Source organism: Microcaecilia unicolor, chromosome 1 (genome assembly GCF_901765095.1).
Source record: "Microcaecilia unicolor chromosome 1, aMicUni1.1, whole genome shotgun sequence".
In the NCBI taxonomy this organism is placed as follows: domain Eukaryota; kingdom Metazoa; phylum Chordata; class Amphibia; order Gymnophiona; family Siphonopidae; genus Microcaecilia; species Microcaecilia unicolor.
The window spans coordinates 107,836,922-107,862,257 of NC_044031.1; the positions used below are offsets into that span (position 1 = coordinate 107,836,922).

Consider the following 25,336-nt stretch of genomic DNA (forward strand, 5'->3'; position numbering starts at 1 on the left):
GCTGGACGGATTCCCCTCCCCCACTTGTGTGGGGATGAGCTGGGTTAATTCCCCTCCCCTGTTTCGGCGGTGGTGAGCTGGGCAGAGTGTCCCTTGTGGGTGTAATTCTCTAAGTGCTGAGTCCTGCGGATGGAGCTTTGATATCGACATACTGAGGAGTTTCCGGCAGCACATGACCACATATAGGGAGGCAAAAGGATTGCTCTCTATCTCCACCTGCTGGTAGATGGACACAACCCACCAGTCTATGGATTGATCAGCTATGATTAATGGAAAGAAAATTATCAGGTATGATACATAATTTTACCATAGTTCATAATGAGATAAAATAAAAGGGTATTTAATGATCTAGTACCTTTATCAATAAATGCAGTGTAGTGGGCTTCCAAAATACTCTGCCATTGTTGCTGCAGAAAAGGAATACTCTAGGCTCCTGCTCGACTCTGATCCCCCAACAGGAGCTAACCATGAGCTTTTAGAGAGAAGTATAAAGCCCTAAATTAAGGAAGGAGCCTTATCTTTCCTCCCTCAGAGGGATTCCAGCTAAAAAGGATATAGAGGCGCAGTAGGTAGGGAACCATACCCATGGGGTCCACCAGAGTCTTAGTTCAAAGGAGGAAGAGAGATAGAGAACAGGGACTGTCAGCCTGTTAGTCATTTGTCCCCTGGACTCATAAGGAGTAGGGTCAAATTTTTCCCACCTGCACCAAACTGATACACAGCTGCCCCTTTGAGGCACAGTGTGCCCTAAGGCAGAAGGTCAGTTCTGGGAAGAGTGGATCCTAAACCTTAGAGACAGCAAGGCTGACAACTGTAAGTCTCAATCAGGAAAGGGACTGAAAGCTGAAAGCAGTGGAACCAATGAGTGACCATCACCTTAAGTATCAGAACATAAATCACCCAACACCAGTGCTTATCCTTAACCTCTTCATGTTGCTTAGTACTTTTCATTATCCTTACGCTATACATACTTGTTAAAAACTGGTGTGCCCATTAAAGTGCCTTTCTATTTAAAGTTATCCTGGTCTCAAGTACTCTTTTTGCCTCTTTGCTACTCTGCTGTGCCCAACTCTTGCTATTTGCTTTAGTGAGTTCACTAACTGAAGGGGCCACCTTCACTAGTCTCTGTGTGCGTTGGGAAATAACGAGAGCAGTACTAGAGTACAGTTGTGGCTGTAGACCCTACAAATTGATTATGTACCCATTATGTACGTAGCAACTTGGCCCCAATGATCGAGTGGTTGCTTACAATAGCACTGGTAAGAGTGGACAAAATTAGGAGAAACTGAAGACTGATCATGTAGTAGTTACAATTTGGGCTACTAAGGTTTAAGGTATAGCAATCCAAGAAAATAATACATGAAGGGACCAAGGTGCAATGTACTAATGTGCAAAAATTAGAAAACAAATCTTGGGATGGTCATATCTGGTGATCTCAATCCTGCTATAGAATACGCTTGTTTGAACATCCAAGAACAGGTTACAGCAAGTAGATGAAATAGAACTTTCAGTACATAGGGCTTCTCTTCTGTGAAAGTATCAGTAGTTGAGCAGAAAAAACTTGTATACAGGTTCAGTAGAAAGGAGAAGCAATAAGAGAAAATATTTATTTGAACCCCTAAAGCAATACAGCGAGGCCTGGTCATCAAACATATAAATGGCAAGAGGCGTACTCACTCGCAAATGCGCAGTAGAGACCCTCTCTGTCCCGCCCCCGTGTCAATCCGTGATGACGGGGGTGTGACAGAGAGGGAACCTGCGCACCTGCGAGTGAGAGAACAGCCGTCGTCACCGCTCCCCCCACCCACCCGGAGTCGCCGCCGCCGCCACCCACCCTCCACCCGGCCTGGGTACCTGGCTTCACTATTCAAACCGCCGGAACACAGCACACAGCTCATCTGAGCTACCGTTGGCCTTCCTTATCTGCCTGTGTCCCGCCCTCGCCGACGTTACGTCACATGAGAGTGGAACACACGCAGAGAAGAAGGAAGGCCGACGGCAGCTCAGATGAGCTGTGTGCTGCGTTCCGGCGCTTTGAATAGTGAAGCCAGGTACCCGGCCCGGGTGGAGGGGACTCCGGGGGGGGGGGGGGGGGGGGGGGGGCGGCGACCTATCCGGGGGTGGGCTTTCAAACCCCCCCCCCCTTCCTTTACTAGCCCGTTTTTACGGGCTCAACGGCTAGTCTTAACATAGACAGTGGGTTTAATTGATGGATGTTATTTCTCAACAAACACAATTAAAGAAAGCAGTGGTAAGAGTTCGAAGAATTTTAGGGTGTATAAGGAGAAGGTATTATATAACTATGACTGAAGAAGAAGAATGTTTAACCCCTGTTAGATCATCAATGAGAAGTGTCTATGACAGTTCGCGTAGAAGACATTGGAGAACTCTTAGATATTGGGCTCTTGAAGATGGTGCTGTTAATATTGAGTATAATTTTCAAGAGTTCCTGGACATATTAAATTCACCATCTAAATAAACTTAGCTGTTCATTTGCTGTTAATATTGAGTGGTATTTTCAAGAGGACATCCAAGTCAGAATGTCTCAAACAGACGTCCTTCCCATATGTATTTTCGAACAGGAGGCAGCCTTTTTGAAAATAGATAAGATGGACATCCATGCGCTGGAAACATCCAGCATGAACATCCATTTTACAAACAAACATCCAAATTTTGAATGGGGGAAAACAAGGGACATGGACATCTGTATAGCAGCATTCTTAGACAGAATAGGTGGTCAGCCTAGTGGTTAGTGCAGTGGACTGTAAGCCAAGGAATCCAGGTTCAAATCCCACTTTAACTCTGTTTTTGTACTGTGAGTCATCCAAGAACAGAAAAATACGTACTGTACCTGAATGTACACCACTTCAATAGCCTTCAGGCTTGCAGGTGTCTCATATATTTAGGTATAGTAGATATTTTTCTGTTTCTGGAAGGCTAAAAAAAGAGTGGGGTTTGAAAATAGGTCCCTTGGTTTACAGTCAATTGCACTAACCACTAAGCCACTCCTCAGACCTGCTTTCTGCACTGAAGAATACCCATAATACCTGAAGCTCTCATACAGCCTGGTATCCCCTTCTGGTTTCACTTTCAAGGGAAGAGGGAAGGAGATAGTAGGAGATGTCATGCCTTAATCCCTCTAGTGGACAGCTGCTCAATCAGTGAAACTTTCTGTAACCTGGGCGTTCCTGAAACAGGTTTAAATAAGGACTTTCTCCAGGCTAAAACCCATACTACTCTGGAAGCAAGATTAGTTTGACAAAACTGGAAGTGAATTAGCATGCAAAAGGATAGCGTATCTTGTTACATCTGCCCCACAGAGTGGTGGGTACATCCAGTGCTTTACCGGCACCTTTTTTCTCAGGGCTGGCTCACCTGCCTGCCCTCAGCTCCCTGACTTTCCGTTTGTGCTGCCCTGTGTTGAAATCTTTTATTTTACCTCATCACAGCAGTGAAAGGAGCAGGCAGGCTCACCTCCAGCCTTCCCTTCCCTCTCAGCGTCCCGCCTTCTTCTAATGTAATTTCCTTTCTGGAAGGGAAGAATGCTGAGGGAAGGGAAGCAAGGAGGCGAGCCTGCCTGCTGCAACTTGAAGTAAAATAAAAGATTTCAATGCAGGGCAGCAGGAACAGAAAGTTGGGGAGCTGAGGACGGGCAGGTGGGGGCTGGGGTTGGAACGAACTCGGGGGCAGGTGGAGGCTGGGGCGAGTCACTAGACATGGATGGGAGGGGAGGATAGGGGACAAAGGAGAATAGCTGGACATGGATGGTTAGGGGAGGGCAGGGGAAAATTGCTGGGCATGGATGGTTAGGGGAGGACAGGGCAGGGGAGAGAGGAGAGTTGCTGGACATGGATGGATGGAGGGGAGGAGATGCATATGGATGGGAGGGGATAGAGAAGAAATGCTGGACATGGATGGAGGGGAGGGAAGAGAAGAGAAATGTTGGAGGGAAGGAAAGACAGAGAAAGATGCACACAGATGGAGGGGAAGGGAGAGAGGAGAAATGCTGGACATGAATGGAGGGGAGGGAAGACAGGAAGAGATGCACATGGATTTAGGGGAGAGAGGAGAAATTCTGGACACGGATAGAGGGGAGGGAAGACAGAGAAGATGTACATGGATTTAGGAGAGACGAGAAATTCTGGACACGGATGGAGGGGAGGGTAGAGAGTTGAAATGCTGGACATGGATGGAGAGGAGGGAAGAGAGAGGAACATGGATGGATGGGAGGAGAAAGGAAAAATGCTGGACATAGATGGAGGGGGAGAGGAAAAATGCTGGACATGGATGGATGGATGTGAGGGAAGAGAGAGGAAGGAGATGCATATGGATGGAGGGGAGGGAAGAATAGGAAGGAGATGTATACTGACGGAGATGAGGGAAAGGGAAAAAAGGAGAAAAACTGCACATGGATGGAGAAAATAGGCTAGCCTGGATCCACTCTATACCTCCTCCAGTCAAGTCTGCGGAGGACCCAGCTTTTATTTATGGATGTAGGGCAAAAAATGAAGGAGAAAGGAGGAAAGTAAAGAAATAAATGGAAAGGAAGCCCTGGAAACAGAGTTAAGGAAACAGATAGTGAGAAGCAGATTGGGACCAACATGATCAGAAAAACAAAGTCACCAAACAACAAAGGTACAAAAATCATTTTATTTTCATTTAGTGTTTGGAATATGTCCAATTTGAGAATTTACATCTGCTGTCTTATTTTGCACTGGGTATATTGGAGCTGTAACAGCTTACAGAAATTATTTATAATGAAAAAAAATCACAAGTTATTTTTTTCTCCTATCCTGGTATAGTATTTTCAATGATACCTGTTTATATGCGCCATGGCAGGTATAAGGGGTGTGGCTACCGTGGGTGTGGCTATCATAGGGGCATAGCCATAGATGGTGACCCCGCCCATAATGAGAACCGGTACCTTTTTTCCTACAAAAAAAAAGCACTGGCTACATCCCACAGCTTTCTAGAGCAGGATGCAATGAAAACCCAATGATGCAGTTTATGAAAATATGGGACTGGTACACAGGATCCTCAGGGGTGGGAAAGTGAAGTCACAGCTAGAAAACACATAGCGCCTGCTGAATTTCAGTACCTGCTCAAAGCAGGCAATCGAGATGGAGCTTGTGTGAAGTTCTGTGTCTCTGAGATATACTCTCTGCTTTTCATTCTGTAAGCAAATTCTACAACCCCACCTGGTGAGCTGCAGGCTAAATCTAAACCAATAGTTACCTGTAATTCTGCCATTATTCGCTCCCCTTCTTCATCTTCATCCTTTATGGACGATCTGAGAGGAGACTTTGGACCCTCTGTTTGAGATTTTGTTGTCTTTGACTGCAGAACAAGACCAGTCTCCTCATTAGGCTCCTTGAGAGTTAAAAAAAAAAACAACCCACAAATCAAATAGTGTATACATATATCTATTTTATTATTTCCACTAAATAACACTTATAGTAACATAGTGTATGAAGGTAAAGACCCGAACAGTCTACCTAATAAGTTGGCCGGAGCTGCACCTGCCACTCAGTGCAGACTACACTCCATCATGATCAAGTATTGGCACAACTGTAGAGCAGTCACACAATCATGGAAGAGTGGTTTTCTCATTTTGGTTCTTCTCCAGCGCTACTAGGTGTATAAAGTGCTTTCCAAAAGTCTTCACACCATTGTACTTTTTTAATCATTCTACTAGCCAATATTTAAAACTAAGTAACGGAAATGGCTCCTGGCGTGGTTAAATAGACTTAAGCCGGCTAAGTGCTAATGTTCAGCGCGAGATAGCTGGCTATCTCGGCTGAATATTATGCTTAGCGGCTAACACGGTCACTGGCTATGTCACACAATTATAGCCAGTTATAGCCAATATTCATTGGCTGACTGGCTTAAGTTTAGCAGCCACACAGACCCATGTAAATAGCGGGTGTACTTTGGCTGCTAACTTAGTGGGTCACCCGATGAATGTCGGGGTTAACCGGCTATGTTTTTAGCGGCCAAAAAAAGCTCGAAATTCAATGCCGGTTGCCGGATACAACCCTGGCACTGAATTTCCGGTTCGCCGCTGGCCATGGGAGTTAGCCGGGCTCCCTCTCATGGTTCAATATCAGCCCTCTACTGTCTAAAAAATATAATTGTGAAATGATCTAAACTAGTTGTTTCACTAATCTGTATATTGTGCTCCTCCAATGATAATAGTCACTTTATGTACAAGCAGGAACGTGCTCAGGGGTCTGTGGTGCCCCGAGACAACTTTTGTATCGGCGCCCGCCCCTGCCCGCATTCTGGTCTCTTCCTTACATTCTCTCCCACCCCTCCCCCACTGGTGATCCAGTATCTCCTTCTCTCAAGTTCCCCCCTCAACACAGTGATTGTAAAGTGTGTCAAAGTCCCTCCCCCTCAAACACAGTGATAATAGACATCAAAATCCCCTCCCCCCCACACAGACATACACACAGTGATGATAAAGGGCATCAGAATCCTAGTTCATAATCTCTCCTCTCTTCCCATATTCCTATGCTGCAAGGCAGAGGAAAGGGAAGAGAGACGGAGAGATGGTAGACTGGAATTTTAGAACCCTTATCACGGGCATCCTGGGCCAGTGCCTCATCTGATCCACAGATGGAATCAACCCTATGTACGAATCTGCTATTCAATATGTTGCATAAGATCCCCCCCACCTTTTTTTTTTTTAAAGATGAAGTTGTTTCCTATATACAACACCACCAAGCTTAGAATGTAATTTTTCCATAACTAAGAGCCAGATAATTAGGAAATACTGCTCAACAATGACTGTCCTACGGGGGAGTTGGGAATTTCCACAGCGAGCTTAACTGACGAAGATACATTTAGCATTCTTTCCTGAGCATCGAGGGAAGAACTGGGTTAAGCAACTGCCTCTGAGTTCTTTAAAACTTCTTGAATAGCAGTGCTGGCACTGAAAGACACTTTATGACAATGACATTTTGGGGGCCACTGTGCTCTTAAATCGTTCCAGCTTATTTAGCAGATTAGTGAGGAATCAGTTTTTTTGCCACTTGTAGAAATTGGTGACTCTCTCAGAAGCTAATCCTACCGGACATTGCCAACTAATTGCTTTAGGACATTGGTCCTTGAGAGAGAGAGAGAGAGAGAGTCATTCTGCTCTTTGCTGTTGACAGAGGTCACTATTCCACATCGGATAGATTAGCAGAAAACTTTCCATGAACAGAGTAGTAGAAAACAGAAGAAAAATCTCAACTGGGCATACCAAATGGGTCAGTTAGCCATCGTTCACATCTTAGTATAAGATTAATGTAGGGATGTGCACAGGACAAACATTTGGTATAGAATACCAGTGTACATCAGCAGCAATGTGCCTACATTTAAGGTGTGCCCACCAATGCACTGTCAACAGTGGGTGGAAGTGGACGTGCCTACGTATGGCAATCATCGAGCACGTACCTGGCACTAGACGCTCAAACATACACTTACCTACATAAGTGCTTATATTCTTTAAATGACATGAGGTGCCATATTACAGAATGAGGGGGTTAGCGTACATTAAATTTAAGGAACATCAATGAACCAAATGCTCACTAATGAATGCATTATCCTGAGGATGTGGACTCGGATTATTATTCTGGGTAACATTGTGTAAGGCCAGGATCATACATGTTCCTATTTCTCATTACATTATACAATAAAGATTTTTTTTCCCATAGGACACAATGGAGATAAAAAAAGTTCTTATGAACAAGGAGGCACAAGGAAATTTTAAAGCTCAGATTTAAAGATCAAACCCACTGAAAGCCCTGATAAATCGGTTTGTGTGTATACTTGAAATAAACTTAGGAGCACTGTTCCGTCTAAGCTGAGCGGGAGTCCTACATTCCTAACAGTGTAGCATGCTGTTTCACTATCACATTTTCAATAGTGAGGGGAAGGCAAACTGTGCAAAACTCCAGGGAACCTGCCTATCCCTAGCAATTGAAAGCACAATAGTGAAGCAGCACCCCCTAGTGGCAGCAATTGAGCTGGAGGACTCCTGCTTAGCTTAGAGGGAATAGTGCTTAGGAGTCCTTTTACAAAGGTGTGCTAATGGATTTAGCTCACGCTAAATAATACACACATTATATTCCTACGGGTGACATCATTTAGCGCACACTAATCTGTTAGTGCACCTTAGTAAAAGGACCCCTTAGACTTCTACAGCTTTTGAAAAGAAAATTGTATAAAGTCTTGTGCAAAATAAAAGTCATGACATTTTTGCTCAACTCCTACATTTAGCACTTTGGAGAAACTATCAAACACATCACTCCAATATAGTGTCACACTGGGGATTCAGAATCTGAAAGATAAAATATTTTAAATTTTAAAAATAGCCTCAGTGTAACAGGGAGCCTGACTTTTATGCTCCACTGTAGATATTACCATCACAGGCTTCCAATAAAGTGTCCAATTTATATTATCCTTCTGGCAAAAATGTCCAATTTCCTTGTTTCTTGACAGTAGGAAATCCTTCTGTTTCGCTATCTTCATCAGGAGAAATACATAGCAGTGCATAAAAGTGCACTGCTATGGAGTGATGTCACTTATGGGTGGAGTTTCTCTGAAGGCGTCTCATACAAACGTTAGCCACTTTGAGCACATTGTTTGCTATGGATAACTTGTAAAGCAGTTTTTATGCACTGCTATGTATTTCTCCTGATGAAGATAGCGAAACAGAAGGATTTCCTACTGTCGAGAAACAAGGAAATTGGACATTTTTGCCAGAAGGATAATATAAATTGGACACTTTAATTTTGGAGAAACCCCACAGACTGTGAAAATCTTATGAGGCTGTACTTCTGTCAGGACAATTGGATGTTCTGAGCTAAGTAAAGTTTACTTTTTGTTAGAATTAGAATCCATTCATTAGTAAGGATGGAAGTTTAAGCAATTCTAGTAATGTTATAAGAGTTTTTTGCTCTATTTTGAGTTTTCTTTACTTGCAGGAAGGCTTCTCTTTTTGAATGAGGATTTCAGTCTAGTGAGGGATTGCTAATTAGTGTCTATTTGGGTGATTTATATTCATAGCGAGATTTAGTGTTGTGGGTATTTGGATCTGTATTGTGTTAAATTGTGTTACCCTCCCTTCTGTTTTTTAAACACAAGGACCTTTTCTCCCGCTTCTTACTAAATTTTTGAAATATTCTGGGAGTTTTTCTCTGTTTTTTATTTTTCTCGGAAGGTGGTGAAGCCTGTGATGGTAATATCTACAGTGGAGGATAAAAGTTAGGCTCCCTGTTACACTGAGGCTATTTTTTAAAATTTAAAATATTTATCTTTCAGATCTGAATCCCCAGTGTGACACTATATTGGAGTGATGTGTTTGTTAGTTCCTTTGGTTATAATACACACTCGTTGCAAGATTGTTTATTTGTGAGAATGCACTTTTGGAGAAAAAAATTAGTGTGTGTTCTTTTTTTTTTTTTTGTAGAACATTTACTTGCACAGTTGTGAGTGTGGAAATATTTTCCTCTTTTAAATTGTTGCAGTAAAGTACATCTTTAGTAGAAGATGTCTGTTTCAAAGCTTTGCAACCTAACTTGAAGGCCCTTTCTCACATTCCCTCCCCCCCTCCCCCCCTATTTTTGCATTTTCCTTAAACCTGGCTCTAAACTATTTCTCAAACAGACAAAGCCCTTCTAAACTGCATTTTCTCCTCATTACGTTTATGGTCTAGATACCATAAATCTTGTGTGAGAATGAGTCAGGCTGCAGTTCTTAGCTAGCATTTCAGTGAACTGTTTATTGCTTGTATCATCCAACCTTTGAATTCTCCTTTTTTTGTTGTGTAGGTGACGTCTCCTGCTCTTGCAGCTGGGCCAGATCCTGGTGGATAAATGCGACGTGGAGGTGGTGGTGGTGGAGACTTCCCAATTTTATCATTATCTTGATCTATAGCAGGACTCTCCTCTGTAAAATTCATTGCATAAAAAATATAAATAAATAAATGACAAACTCTTAAGCACTCCTGAGGTGCCAAAGCAGCCACCGAGGACTCTAAGGTCAGTTTATAAAGATTTCTCCACCTGTAAAGCCTGACTTACACACAAAAAGAGCTTTCAAAAATCTGCACAATGACATATGGATGGAAAGTGTGTGCCAAGTTTTATGTGACCTGCAAACAGACACAGTTGGGGAGGAGCAGATGTAGAGTTACAACATATATGTGTATTTTATACCATATTTTGTTTGGGGCTTCTGTCTTTATGAAGGTCCTCTAACACTTTTTGGGGTACTTTTAAATCAGTATGCTTCTAATTTAGTAATGTTTTGAACTATAAGATTTGCTGTTTTAGTTGGCATTACTCTATGCTATTGATCAGCTTTGAGTGACTGTTTTATAAAATAACAATATAAAAACTTCAATAAGAGTCCACAGTTCAGTAATCCAAAATAGACATTTACATATACAAATTTAGACCTCGTATGTAGAGAAGGACATGGGGAACAAAGTTTCTCCCCATGTCCACCCTGTCACTGCAAAACTCCTTCCTCACCCTATTCCCACAACAGTACAAAATCTCACTGGTAGATAAAGCGAGCAATAAAGCTGCAGTTTCGTCATGTGCAAGAGAGGATGGAGTCTGAGTTTGAGGGGACGGGGTGGGGATGGTGTCAAAGCCCATTGGTGGGCTTCCTCCCATCACAGCTCTACCCTGATACCATCCAATAGCTCCCCCCCCCCATCATCAGACCCTGACAGGCACTCTAACCTCACCCCTACACCTGCACTCGACCCCCCCCCCCCCCCCCAAGACATCCCCATGTTGAAACCATGATACGTGTGGGCCTCTCCCAGAGATCTTGCCCCCAGGCTTAAAGCCCTCAAAAACAGATGTTTCACTGCAAGGCCCCAACCCCCACCCCAACTTAGTCCCTGGGCTTACTGGGGCCCTGGTGGATAGTGAGTGGGAGAAATGCCCACTCATTTCTGTCTTGTGGTTGCCTGGGTCTAATAAAGCTGCAATTACCACCACTAGGGACCAGGCTTCCAGCAATCTGTATTGTTGTCCCATCTAGTTCACATTCTCCCCCCCCCCCCCCCTTTCTATTTAAACCTAGGAGCTTCCACATGTCTGAATGGGCTCCTCTTTTGAAATGGCATTTAAACACCTAGGCTTCTCCAGATGTTTAAAGGCTATCATTTGGATGTGTGAATGCTTCTAAAATAACTACCTTAATGGTATAAAATTATTTTCTGGGAGTAAAGATTCAGGCAAGGAGCCTGAAAGCAACCACAGAAAAACCCAGAGAAATCAAAAGCAGCAGCCCAGTGAGGGATGGACTGTAGTGTTTGGAACTAACCACGGGGACAGCAAAGTTGTGTGTTTTCTGGTTTTCATATCTTGCAAGGCTACACAAAAGGAGTCAGAGGTTAACTGAATAGGTATAACTGAGGTGACTAATGTGGAACAGTCAACATTCAAGAGCAGTTCCAAGAACTAGGAGAAACTCTAATTACTTTTACTTAATTGCCGATCCCTCAGGCTCTGAGTACAACAGGTCAGTATAATTATTTATTTATTTATTTATTAGGATTTATTTACCACCTTTTAATAGCAACATGGAGCATATCAGCATAAAACAGAATTGAAAAGAAATACAACAATAATAAAATAAAATTACTGTACAATGAAATAAGATACTACTATGAATACATTTAAAAGAAAACAATCAACAAAAATTACATTTAAAACATAATGATAAGCAATAAAAGCATTTTAAAATCACTGTTTCAGGGACTTTAATGTTCAGTGCCATATATCACACAATAGTAACATTATCAGTAGCAACAGACCTGCTCCTACTGTTACAATAAAATATCTCTGCCTAAGAGATAAGGACTTTCTTAATTAAGTCTTTAAAATCTACCTAAATGTTAGATCAGTTCCCTCTGTCTGGACTTTCTTTGGAAAGGCACTGCATAGGATTTGAGATTATTCAAGAAAAAGCTTGAGATCAAATCCTCACCATCCTGCAGCCCTTAATCAGGGAAAAACATAGCTGAAAATTATCCCCAGACCTTAAAGCAGGGTGGGGCAGATGCAGTCTGGACCATCTGCAGGCCATGCAAGCTGTGGAGTCCCACAGTAAAGAACTATCCATCTGTGGATGAAAAGATGTGAATGTGATACAATCTTTGGTGCGTGACCAAAAAAGGCTTTAATAAGTGCACTACCCCTAGAGCTTAAGCCAAGCCTTCTTGTGGACATAAGAAATATTTTTAGCCAGTTCAAGATAAAAATATAGGAGTACTCCTAAGCTTGTCACATGTGCTTTTTCTGAATGAATTACCCCATCTAAACTGGCCTGGAAGTCTGAGACAGCCATTCTTTCTTACTGACTCATAGTATTTCAGTTAATCACAGCCAGCTAAAAACAGCAGCCAAACATTCCTTGATCTTACAAGAGTTCTCTGTACTGGAGCCAAACGAGCAGTGGATTTGCAGATCATCTGCATGACCCTAAAACCTGAAACTGAAGAACCGAACGCTGAGGAAATGACATAAGTAAATATTTATTTAAAGGGCTGATATTCATAGCTAGTTATGAGTTTGCCAGGAAGTGGTGAATGCATAACCTGTTTATCCATGTTTTTTTTAGTTATTATGAGGGCATTTCTATAACTGGGCATCTAGAATTAGGTATCTTGAGTGCCTGCTTATGAGCCTCTTCTATCAAGGTACATAGGTCCCTACTTTCCTTTATAGAATACTAGCATAAAAGTTAGGTCCTGGCATTTGCGCTAGTTACAGAGCTATTGTGAGAGTTGTCACCTAAATTCTGCAGATATGTGTGTAATTTACTGTGTTTGATAAGTACTGATATAATTGAAAAATGAAGTTGCAGAACTATCATTAAAAATGTGTAATTTATCTTTAAAATCAAGCATGGTACCGGAAGATTGGAGGGTGGCCAATGTAACTCCGATTTTTAAAAAAGGTTCCAGAGGTGATCCAGGAAATTATAGACTAGTGAGCCTGACGTTGGTGCAGGGCAAAATGGTAGAGACTATTATAAAGAACAAAATTACAGAGCATATTCAAAAGTATGGATTAATGAGACAAAGCCAACATGGATTTAGTGAAGGGAAATCTTGCCTCACCAATCTATTACATTTCTTTGAAGGGGTGAACAAGCATTTGGATAAAGGTGAGCGGGTCGATATTGTGTATCTGGATTTTCAAAAGGCATTTGACAAAGTATCTCATGAAAGACTCCAGAGGAAACTGGAAAGTCAAGGGATAGGAGGTAATTTCCTATTGTGGATTAAAAACTGGGTAAAAGATAGAAAACAGAAAGTAGAGTTAAATGGTCAGTATTTTCAATGGAGAAGGGCAGACAGTGGGGTTCCCCAGGGGTCTGTGTTGGGACCGTTGCTTTTTTAACATTTCTAAATGATCTAGAGATGGGAATAACAAAGTTATTCAAAGTTGTTAAATCACAAGAGGATTGTGAAAAATTGCAAAGAGGACATTATGAGACTGACTGGGTATTCAAATGGAAGATGACATTAAACTCCTAGTTCTAAAAATGGCATTTTAAATTGCACGCACAAATTTGGGTGCGCACCCAATTTGCACATGAAATTTAACTGGAGCCAATTAGCACTGATAATTGGATGCTATCAATTATCAGTGCTAATTGCATTAATTAAAAATTACGCACATATATTTACGAAAGTCTATGGGAGGGATATGGGCGGATCAGGGGTGTTCCCACAATTTATGCATTTTGTTATAGAATAAGGGGGTTCCATGCCTAATTTAGGCATGCAAATTTACACCAAGGTTTCGTTGGTGTAAATTGTCATGCCTAAATGTAGTTGTGGTTCTTGGCGCTATTCTATAAATGGTGCCTAACTTTGAGCGCTATTTACAGAATTTTGTTTGGTGCCAATCTTTAATTGCCACTTACTGAATTTACCCCTTAATGTGAGCAAGTGCAAAGAGGAACTCGAATTATAGCTATGTGATGCAAGGTTCCACATTAGGAGTCACCAGGAAAAGGATCTAAGTGTCATCGTTGATGATATGTTGAAACCTTCTGCTCAGTGTGCGGCGGTAGCTAAGAAAGCAAATCAAATGTTAGGAATTATTAGGAAAGGAATGGAAAACAAAAACGAGGACATTATAATGCCTTTGTATTGCTCCATAGTGTGACTGCACCTCGTATACTGTGTGCAATTCTGGTCACCGCATCTTAAAAAAGATACAGTGGAATTAGAAAAGGTACAGAGAAGGGTAAGAAAAATGATAAAGGGGATGAGAAGACTTCCCTATAAGGAAAGGCTAAAGCGGCTAGGGCTCTTCAGCTTGGAGAAGAGATGATCCTAAATTTACAGACTAGCACCTAAGTGTAGTGACTTGTGTAAGTGCAAATTGGTATCAATTATTGGCAGTTAAAAACAATTAGCTTCTGTTTAAACAAATAAGTTAGACCTATGTGCACAATTTTGTGCACTAGTGACACAACTGTGCACCCAAGTTTATAGAATTAGGGGGTACTGGGTATTTTCCAATGTGGTCAAAACTTATACATAAATTTTGTAGCACTTCTTATGTTTCAACAATTTTTATTGATGACATATCACATACAACCACATAAGCATGATAAATTGACAAATAATGCAAATTACCATTTATCGAATGAGCTAGTAATGTAGAAAAGAGAAAAATCTGTCATCAAACTTTCCATTAAGATTGCATCAATGTCCCAACTCTGGTCGTCGTCGTTCCCCCCTTGGAAAAAAAAACCCTCAACAAATCTGGAATGCGTGCGGCATGAGGTCTCCAATCGAAACAAATCTAAACAAAACTGGGGTGTCTCGCTTTGTCCAACAGATGTGCACCTAGTCAAGAAGAATTTAGAATTAAGCTCCTGGTCCTATGCGAAAGGGACCGAATGTACACATCCCACATTGAATCACCTTCTATCAGATGCAGGAATATATGCTCTCTTATGCAGATGGTATTTTTCTATTACTAGAAGAAGGGGGGTCCAATGCTTCCACAAACAAATCAGAAGGATCAGAAAAACACACAAGGTTGGAAGAACGCCAACAAGTCCAAAAATGACCACTTCTGAAACCACGGTAGTAAGAGCTTCAATTGAAAGTTTATTGGGACCCAATAAACTTTCAATTGGTGCTCTTACTACCGTGGTTTCAGAAGTGGTCATTTTTGGACTTTTTGGTGTTCTTCCACCCTTGTGTTTTTCTGGTTTTCTATTACTTCCAGTTTTAGATTGTTTTGTTGAAACTGCTTTTGCTAAACAAGAAGACTGAAATAGTTGATCAATGGACTCAAAAGAATCATCTTAAACAATAAACAAAAAACTAAATTTGTTTGGTTTGGCAAAGCCAGACCCCCAGTGACCCCACTAGGACCACCAGAGAGAGAGGTAGACCTAGGGTAGCCTACCTAGACCTCGAGGAGGGGCTCTGATGCTCATGGGCTGAGGGGAGGGGGTAGAAGAGGAGCAAATTTGGAGGCCAGGAGGCGGATCGGGGGGGCTTTTTAAGGACAAAAATAGTTAAGTGGGTCCCGGCTCATATTCAGCTGGCGTCTGCGTAACTTTCTTGTGCGGAGCCCAGCTGAATATTGGCTAGGACCGCAGAGGCTCTGGCAGCCATCCCCATCTTATTTAATCCTCAATAATCAGAGCGAGTGCCTGGACATGGCCTGGCAATAAATATTAACTCACCGTTGCCAGCTGAATATTGGGGGGGGGGGGGGGGGGGGAAAGAGAGGATTCTTCTTACTAGGCTCAATTCACTAAGAAACAAGTGCAGTTTATCATGCTTTAGAAATTCAGCCCTGTGTTTAAAGATCCCAACCCGAAGAAAAATGTGAGTTTATTGTATATGCAGGCTCCTTCCATTCTAATGTGCCCGCATTGTGTTGAAATTGTAAGTAGTACACTATCCCATAAAGTGTATTGTTACTTGAATGTGTATACGGCTATAATTGTCTACTGCCTATGTTTGACCTGTACACTGCATAGAGAAAGGCAGTTAAATATCCTAATAAATACGATAGGGGCATGACATGATAATGACCTCGCTAGTCATTATGTAGTAAGGCCCCCAAGCAGAAACTAGATTTAGCATGCTTGTCTAAACTTGGTAAATTTAGTTTCTGGCAAGAAGTTGTTGTATACTGCTTGTGTGCTGATTAGTGCGGTGGCAGTTTAATACTGGTAGGATGCTATGTTTTTAGCCACCCCACCCCCAAACAACATAAGCACCCTATGAAACTAAACATCCCACAACTTAATCCAAACAATTGTAGTTTTCCACCCTCCAATACTTAATGGACATACCAAAAAGTGACCACCTCATTCCTTTCCCCCCCCCCCCCCCTCTCCCTGATCTCTAGAAATTTAAGCACACCCCCATCTGCATGTGTTCAAAGACTAAGGGCCTGATGCAAAAAAAGTTGCCGTTCAATACCTTGTGGGTCTATATCCGAGGTTGAACGTACCGATTTTGAAACAGTGATCGGTGCTCAAAGGAAAATCAGATGCACTTGAGATGCACTGAAATTCTGCACGTGGCTCAGTAGGCAAAGCACCTAGCACATATGTAGAACAGTCTCATGGTAAGCATCTATGTTATACACGTGCCCAGGGGAAAAAAGGCGACAACCACGTCATAGAGTTTCACGACTGTAGCAGTGCTATGTGTAAGACATACACACACATATAATATACGCTCATGGCACATATCACACACCTGTGAAGATTCTATTAACAAATGTTCCATGACAAATTTTTGACACTATTACATGCAGCACTCACGCACATGGTACATTTAATACACACATGCAAATACTATTAAAAAATGCAAGCAGACTGTTCCACCATGAAGCTGCCTTCATGCAACAACAGCTCCAGACCTGCTGGAATATTTTGAATGTTAAAGGCAGGTGCTCCTTTCTGTGTATTGTACGGAGTGCTCATTTTAATAACAACCTAACCATCCAGTGGACCAATAGAATCCCGCCCATAAATTTGACAATCTATACGGAAAAGACACAAGCTTACAACAATCAACCTGAGCCAAACATTCAATGCACCCATCCAAGACTCTCAACCCATACTTCCAACATACTACGCATCCACAACCCGTCGGTTCTGGAACCTCCTTGACCAATGATGCAAAACTACCCAAATATAAAGCGCTCTTTTTCGACTTGTCTTTTTATAACTTTCTAACTATAGTCATGTAATACGCAACCCTTCTCGACTTTACAATGTTCTTTATCAACTTTGTTTTTTTATAACTTTCTAATATATAGTCATGTAATACACATAGAAGCTCCTATGTACTTACCCTGGCTCACTTCTTCAACGAGAAAGCTCTACAGACTCTCTGTCTCTACCGACCTGTAACCTCATGCGATACCTTGTAAACGTCCCCCTTTGTTCTATGTAAGCCACACTGAACCTACCAATAGGTGGGAAAATGTGGGCTACAAATGCAATAAATAAATAAATGAGCTTGTTGTAATATATTTGCATAGGATTATTGGTAGCTGCTACTGCAAACAGTAAAAGCAATGAAGAACCCCTTTGTGCATATGACGCTGAATAACACGTGTGCTAGACTGGCTACAACCAGTCTAAATCAAACGCTGCAAGCATGGTAAACTTTGCGCATCGGGGCCTGAAGGTGAGATTAGATCAGCAATGGATGATGGGCTGACAGGACGTAACAAACTGTCCTCCCGCTGGATTGGCAGAACCCTTTGGGTGGGCTTTTGGGGGTCCAAGAGCCAGAGGCTTAACCTTTTAGATGTCCAGACATAGGAGCACTTAAACTTTCAGATGTTGGGAAGCAAGATGGCGGCCTGAAGGGAGTAATGAGAAGTCGCTCCTAAACCCACCTTTGCTTCCCTGGAGAGTTGAAAAGTTTTTTCTTTTCTTATGCCTAAGAGGAGGGGCAGACAACGTGCTAGTCCCGCAGCATCAGTCACGCTAATGGCAGGAATATCATCGGGATCCACATCTTCGCAGCTGGAGGGCGCGGGGAGAGGTCTGCTGCGCCCCCAGCTTGAAGCAGAGACATCACTGAGTCCCGAGGTACGGATTGCACCTCCTATGCTGGCGGATGAACTGAGAAGGGGTCAGGAAACCCTTAGTTCCCAAGAGGCGATAGGGTTTCCTGGCGCGGGATCCAACTCGAGTAGTGCAACGCTGAGTATTTCTGCACAGACAGCCGCGGATCAATGTGGAGAGAGTGCCCTGGATAAAAACAGCGCGTCGAAGGGGACACAGCCGTCAAAGGAATCTTTAGCTGATCTTGGTTCACTAAGTAAGTCTTTTTTGCCAAAAAAACCCAGTTACAATTACCCTAGCCGCCATTTGGGAGGCCCTTTTGGTTCTAGAAACTTCCTTTTCACAAAAGCTTTTACCCTTAACCTAGCAATCTCAAACCCTATCAGAAAAAAAATACCTAAATTCGAGGAAAGAATATTAACAATGGATAAAAAGATTGTATATCCTTAATATTAGTCCCAAACTCTTCAACAAACGCAAGAAAATCTGGTAAAAGAGAATATGTTTCTTCAGAATAAGTTTGAAATTTTGGAAAACCAACAGAGATCCAATACACTGTGATTAATAAATTTTCCTAAACAGGTTTCAATTGCCCCTCTTCTAACATTCAAAAAATATTTGACTGAAATTCTGAAGATTCCAGAACAAGCATATCCTTCCATCTCAAAAATGTATTACTTGTTACCTTATGTGAAAAAGGAGACTGATCAATTTGCTGATGAAGGGACTGAAGTACCCTTTGGGACTTTGAATTTGAACTTAACACAGACACTTGAAGATGATAACTTGGGTTTAACACCAGCAACACTAATAGTGACATTTGTATTACAGCCTGATAGAGATTGGATATTGAAGCAATGTTTCCACCATAGGGAACAGCTTTTCTTGAATTGTAAAGTTAGAATGTTTCCGGACGTTTCTAAAGTGACCCAAAAGAGATGCCAAGAGTTTCTTAAATTGCGCCCAAGAGTTATACAATTGGGCGGTCTTTTCTGGTTGAATTTCCCCTGTAAATGTGTACTGAAGCTAAATTCAGTTAAATATGTATTTTTTGATCCTAAACAATTAAGTTCTTTCTTCGATTCTAAGATAGTTGTGACCCCTTCAGCACATCCAAGAGTTATAATTACATCGACTCCATAAATTTAATAGTAGTAATTCTGGAATCGCCTTTCTAGCATCCTAATTCTTATTTGGTAGAGTTGTTCTTTATCTATCCACAGATATTGTGATATGCCTCCCTTATTGTGGACTAAAGATGAGTAAATTGATAAGTTATATTTTTTATTTATGATATGGAAATTTGTTTTGGTAATAGTCATCTTTTCTGTATCAAGATGTGTTCTTGAATTAATTTGTAAATTTCTTAAAATATAAATAAAAAAATAATAATTAAAAAAAAAAAAAACTTTCAGATGTTGGAATCTTTAACCATTTGGGGTTCCAAGGACTGGGGGCCTCAACTTTTTTGATAGTTCAGGACCTATCTGCTAATTTCTGAGCTTATGCATTCCATTACTTGAGCATATTTTGTACTAAAGTCGTATATGTATATATACGTATATGCTACAAAACGATGTGCTAATTTTTAGCACACACTTAGTATAGGGGCACATTAACGCCATCAAAGCTTACAGTACAAGTGACTCCTAGCAACACATACAAAACCGCCAGTAAGAATCTCTTCTGCCCCTCCAAAATATTTTATAAGTTCCTTTCTTTTTGATACGTCTATTCTTAAGCTACCTTTTAGCACTGTGGGGGGCTACAAGGCACTAATGTGAAAAGTCCAAAAAGGTGTCTATTTTAACGCTCTTCTATAAAAGCACTGTACACGCATGTGCCTTTAAAAACAGGCTCACTCAATGACCCCTAGTAGTACACAAATATATATCTGCTTCAAAGGTGTAAATCCTATGCCTGTACTCGTGGAGGGCATCTGGAAGGAGCCTATTCCATAAAGAACAAAAGCACCTACTTTCTTATATAGAATACTAGTGGAACTGCATATACGTGCTTAACATTTAGGCAGGAGCATTAAAGCCAGCCATGATACTGGTGTAATGCTCACACCTAAATCTGGGAGCGAGGGAGTAGCAAGATCAACAGGTCTCTTCCAAAGACCAAGAGAGACAGGAGGATGATGTAAACAACGGGTCCTTTATTATTCCTTGGAAGAGTCCTGTTGATCTCACTACTCCCTCGCTCCTGTATTGCATAACTAAATCTCAAATACTATGTTATGTGCATATCTCTATCAGTTATGCGAGTATGTTTGAGTTTTGCCCATGAAATATGTGCTAAGTAAAAATGGGTATTTTACAGACTAGTGCTTAGATGGAATTTTAGCAATTACATGCATACCATTATTCTAACATTTAGGCTTTATATGTGGAAAACGCTTATAAAACTACTTCCCTACTTCTACTCCAACATCTGGAGGTTACATGTTTCTTTTTCTGCCTGCTACATCACCAATAGCCCAAATTTCTCTCCTCGTCTTTTGTGTAGCTAACATGAACTATGTTACCTAATGACTACAAAGTAGAAAATGTTTGATGTGTGCACTGGCAGCCATATTTAAACAGGAGCCTCAAAAATATGCTGAAAACTGCTTTTCTACTAGCTCATAGTTGGACCATCTAAAAGATCAATGTGTTCCTCACTCAACACGTGCCCAAAACGTAAAAAGGTAGTGTGCTACCTTATAAAGGGGAACAGCATGATCCTGTTTCATTTGATATGTGCTGTGCGATTGGCATGATTTCTACATATGAAATACCAGTCTTGGATTTTTGGCAATCTACTGAAAGTATCTTACTCTATTCCAAGCTCACTTTAGAGCATAAAATACCTTAAAAATAGTACAAACTTACCTACAACTTCTAATTTGTCCACAGCATCCCTTTTTGGAGGCTTTGGTGGCACTTCCAGACTTGGGATTGACTTCATGATATTGGCCTGCGCTTCTTCCAACAGCTTCTCAAACTCCTTTCCGTTGTAGTGATCGAGATTTTGCCTCTTCTCTTCCCATTTCTTTTCTGCTTCCTGACCCAAAATAGTAGATGTTCAGTTGTACAATTCTTTATAACTAATGAGATTTCACAGGCACAGTTTAGTTCCATCCTGTGCACATCGCATGCATCGGTACTTTCAACAGCAGGATGTGTAAGCACTCTCACAAGAGTTGGTACAGATGCTTTGCCTTTTAGTTTTAAATGAGATCATAGCACATAACGTTTCACTCTAAAAGGCTCACTATGTCCAGTTCTGCATACTCCACTGATTGCTGATCACAGTAATGCAGAAATTATTATTTTTAATTTTTTTTTTCAAATCCTAAGCTGAGATAATTAGACTAAGCCAGTCCAAATGTGCTGATTCAGAATTGGCGCATAGACACAAAGTTTTGAGTGTGGTCAGATGATTCTGTTTAGATCAGGCCCCTCTTGAGTGGCCAAGGAAGAGGCAGGAGTCCTGCAAAGATATTAAAGGATGGAATCACCAAGAAGTAACTTGGCCTGATCATACCCAGCAGCATCTCCCTGACTCTGAGGCTTTTGAACCTAAACAATGGATTAATAAATCCAATCCAATCAACATTCCAAAACTCCAGTTGCAGAGGAAACCACATCTCTCAGTCATGCAGCCTTGGCACATTCCCCCTTTTCCCATCCTTCTTGGTCAGTATGATTACCACCATGAAAACAAAGATATAGGAGAGGCACCAACTTCACCTGTGACAGGATTCTGTGGCTTTTAAAAAAATTGTAAGAGCTGGAAGGTCAAAGGACAGAGGGAACAGAAGAGTATGAAAAAGTAGAAGGAAGGGGAGAAGGTCAGAGTGATGCAAGAGAGAGGTAAGGGTGAAAGACAAAGGGGAATCTATTTTTATTTATCTTTAAAATAAACCATGGTACCGTAAGATTGGAGGGTGGCAATGTAATGCCAATTTTTAAAAGGGGTTCCAGAGGTGATCTGGGAAATTATAGACTAGTGAGCCTGACGTTGGGGCCGGGCAGAATGGTAGAAACTACAGATCATATACATAAGCATAGATTAATGAGACAAAGCCAACAATGATTTAGTCAAGGGAAAATCTTGCTTCACCCATCTGCTACATTTTTTGAAGGAGTGAATAAACACGTGGATAAAGGTGAGCCAGTCGATATTGTGTATCTGGATTTTCAAAGGAGGAGTGGCCTAGTGGTTAGGGTGGTGGACTTTGGTCCTGGGGAACTGAGGAACTGAGTTCGATTCCCGGCACAGGCAGCTCCTTGTGACTCTGGGCAAGTCACTTAACCCTCCATTGCCTGCCGCATTGAGCCTGCCATGAGTGGGAAAGCGCGGGGTACAAATGTAACAAAAAAAAAAAATTTGACAAAGTACCTCATGAAAGAATCCTGAAGAAATCAGAAAGTCATGGGAAAGGAAGTAATTTCCTATTGTGGATTAAAAACTGGTTAAAAGATAGAAAACAGAGTAGGGTTAATTGGTCAGTATTCTCAGTGGAGAAGGGTAGATAGTGGGGTTCCCCAGGGGTCTGTGCTGGGACTGTTGCTTTTAACATATTTATAAATGATCTAGAGATGGGAATAATTAGTGAGCTAATTAAACTTGCTGATGACACAAACTTATGCAAAGTTGTTAAATTGTAAGAAGACTGTGAAAAATTGCAAGAGGCCCATCGAGACTGGGCATCAAATGGCGTTTAATGTGAGCAAGTGCAAAGTGATGCATGTGGGAAAGAGGAATCCAAACCATAGCTATGTGATGCAAGGTTCTACATTAGGAATCACCGCCCAGAAAAAAGGATCTAGGTGCTATCACTGATGATATATTGAAACCCTCTCCTCAGTGTGCAGCAGTGGCTAAGAAAGCAAATAGAATGTTAGGAATTATTAAGAAAGGAATAGAAAACAAACTGAGAATATTATAATACCTTTGTATCGCACCATGGTGCAACCACACCTCGAATACTGTGTGCAATTCTGGACGCCACATCTCAGAAAAGATATACTGGAATTAGAAAAGGTACAGGGAAGGGCGACGAAAATGATAAGGGGATGGGACGACTTCCCTATGAGGAAAAGCTGAAGAGTCTAGGGCTCTTCAGCATGGAGAAAAGACAGCTGAAGGGAGATATGATAGAGGTCTATAAAATAAAGAGTGGAATGGATAGACGTAAATCATTTGTTTACTCTTTCTAAAAATATTAGGACTAGGGGGCATGCACTGAAGCTACAAAGTAGTAAATTTAATACGAATAGGAGAAAATATTTCTTCACGCAATGGACCAAGTAAACTATAGACTCATAAACGAACTCTTCCCCACGGAAAATGGAAACATCCTACTCACTCCGCTGCCTAAAGATGCCAAGAAAAGCACAATGGACTTAACCAACTACCGACCAGTCGCTTCTATCCCACTCACAACAAAATTGATGGAAGGCATAGTAACGAAACAACTCACAGAATACCTGACCAAACACTCAATTCTACATGAGTCTCAATCAGGATTTCAATCAAATCATAGTACTGAAACTGTACTAGTGTTGGCAATGAACTCATTCAAAAAAAACGATCGCTACCGGCAAAAACATACTCATACTACAATTCGACATGTCTAGTGCCTTCGACATGGTGGATCATGGAATATTGTTACACCTACTAGAATACTTCGGAATCGGAGGCCCAGTTCTCAAATGGTTCGAAGGATTCCTCACCACCAGATCCTACCAAGTAATAACGAATACGGACAGATCGCCACCTTGGATACCGGAATGCGGAGTTCCTCAAGGATCCCCCCTCTCACCAGCTATCTTCAACCTAATGATGATACCATTAGCCAAACTCTTAGCCAATCAAAAGCTTAACCCCTACATATATGCCGATGACGTTACGATCCATATCCCGTTCAAAAGTGAATTAAACGAAATAACCAATGAGATCAACCAGAGCTTCCAGATCATGCACTCTTGGGCGGACTCATTCAAGTTAAAACTCAACGCAGAAAAAACTCAGTGTCTAGTTCTCACCTCCCAATACAACACAAACAACTACCCCACAATAACGACACCCTATTGCACACTTCCTATCTCAGAAAATCTGAAAATCCTGGGAGTCACCAGTGATAGAAACCTCACGCTTGATACCCACGCGAAGAACACAACAAAAAAAATGTTCCAATCGATGTGGAAACTCAAAAGAATAAAACCTTTTTTCCCGAGAAACATCTTCCGCACCCTAGTACAGTCATTGGTGATAAGCCACTTGGACTACTGTAACGCTCTGTACGCAGGCTGTAAAGAACAGACCATCAAAAAACTCCAAACAGCCCAGAACACCGCAGCCAGACTCATTTTTGGAACACCCAAATACGAAAGCGTGAAGCCCCTAAGAGAGAAACTGCACTGGCTACCGCTCAAGGAACGAATTGAGTTCAAGATCTGCATGACTGTACACAAAATCATTCACGCAGATGCCCCACTCTATATGTTAAACCTAGTGGACTTACCGCCCAGGAATGCCATAAGATCAGCCCGCAAATTCCTCAATTTAAACTAGCCCAGCTGTAAAGGAATGAAATACAAACAGGCCTATGCTACCACCTTTGCGTACAAAAGCACAGTCTTGGAACGCATTACCCATGGCCCTGAAAACCTTGACCAACCTAACCAGATTTCGCAAAGCTCTGAAAACACATCTCTTCAACAGAACCTACAAAAGTCATCCTCAATGAAACAAATCATTCCTAAACCACCCAAATACACCAAAGAACACCTTTCTCACGACCTTACCTAACACCCTTCCATCTTAATCCTCTTTCACTTCAGCTTATGATCAACTATTTTTGTTAAACATGTAATGACGTTCTCATATCTATACTCTGTAAGCTACATTGAGCCTGCAAAAAAGGTGGGAAAATGTGGGGTACAAATACAATAAATAAATAAATAATTAATTAAATTCTGCAATTCATTGCCAGAAAATGTGGTAAAAGCAGTTTGTTTAGCAGGGTTTTAAAAAAAAGTTTAAAGAAAATCCATAAGCCAATGTTAAGATTTACTTGGGAAAATCCATTGTTTATTTCTAGGATAAATAGCATAAAATCTGCTTTACTGTTCTGGATCTTGCCAGGAACTTGTGTCCTGGATTGGCCACTGTTTGAAACAGGACACTGGGCTTGACAGACCTTTGGTTTGTCCCAGTATGACAAAGCTTATGTTCTTATAATCAGGAACTATGG

General features: G+C 41.4%; 1 protein-coding gene across 1 annotated transcript in view; it reads right to left on the bottom strand.

The window, feature by feature from the left end:
• KIAA1217 (KIAA1217 ortholog) overlaps positions 1–25,336 on the bottom strand; it is a 656,634-nt gene that overhangs the window by 22,252 nt on the left and 609,046 nt on the right. The window contains exons 14-16 of the mRNA XM_030201398.1: positions 20,964–21,135; positions 9,776–9,936; positions 5,236–5,370 (exon numbers count right to left, since the gene is read on the bottom strand). Coding sequence (XP_030057258.1) covers positions 5,236–5,370; positions 9,776–9,936; positions 20,964–21,135 — 468 coding nt within the window. The remainder of the gene's footprint in view (positions 1–5,235; positions 5,371–9,775; positions 9,937–20,963; positions 21,136–25,336) is intronic.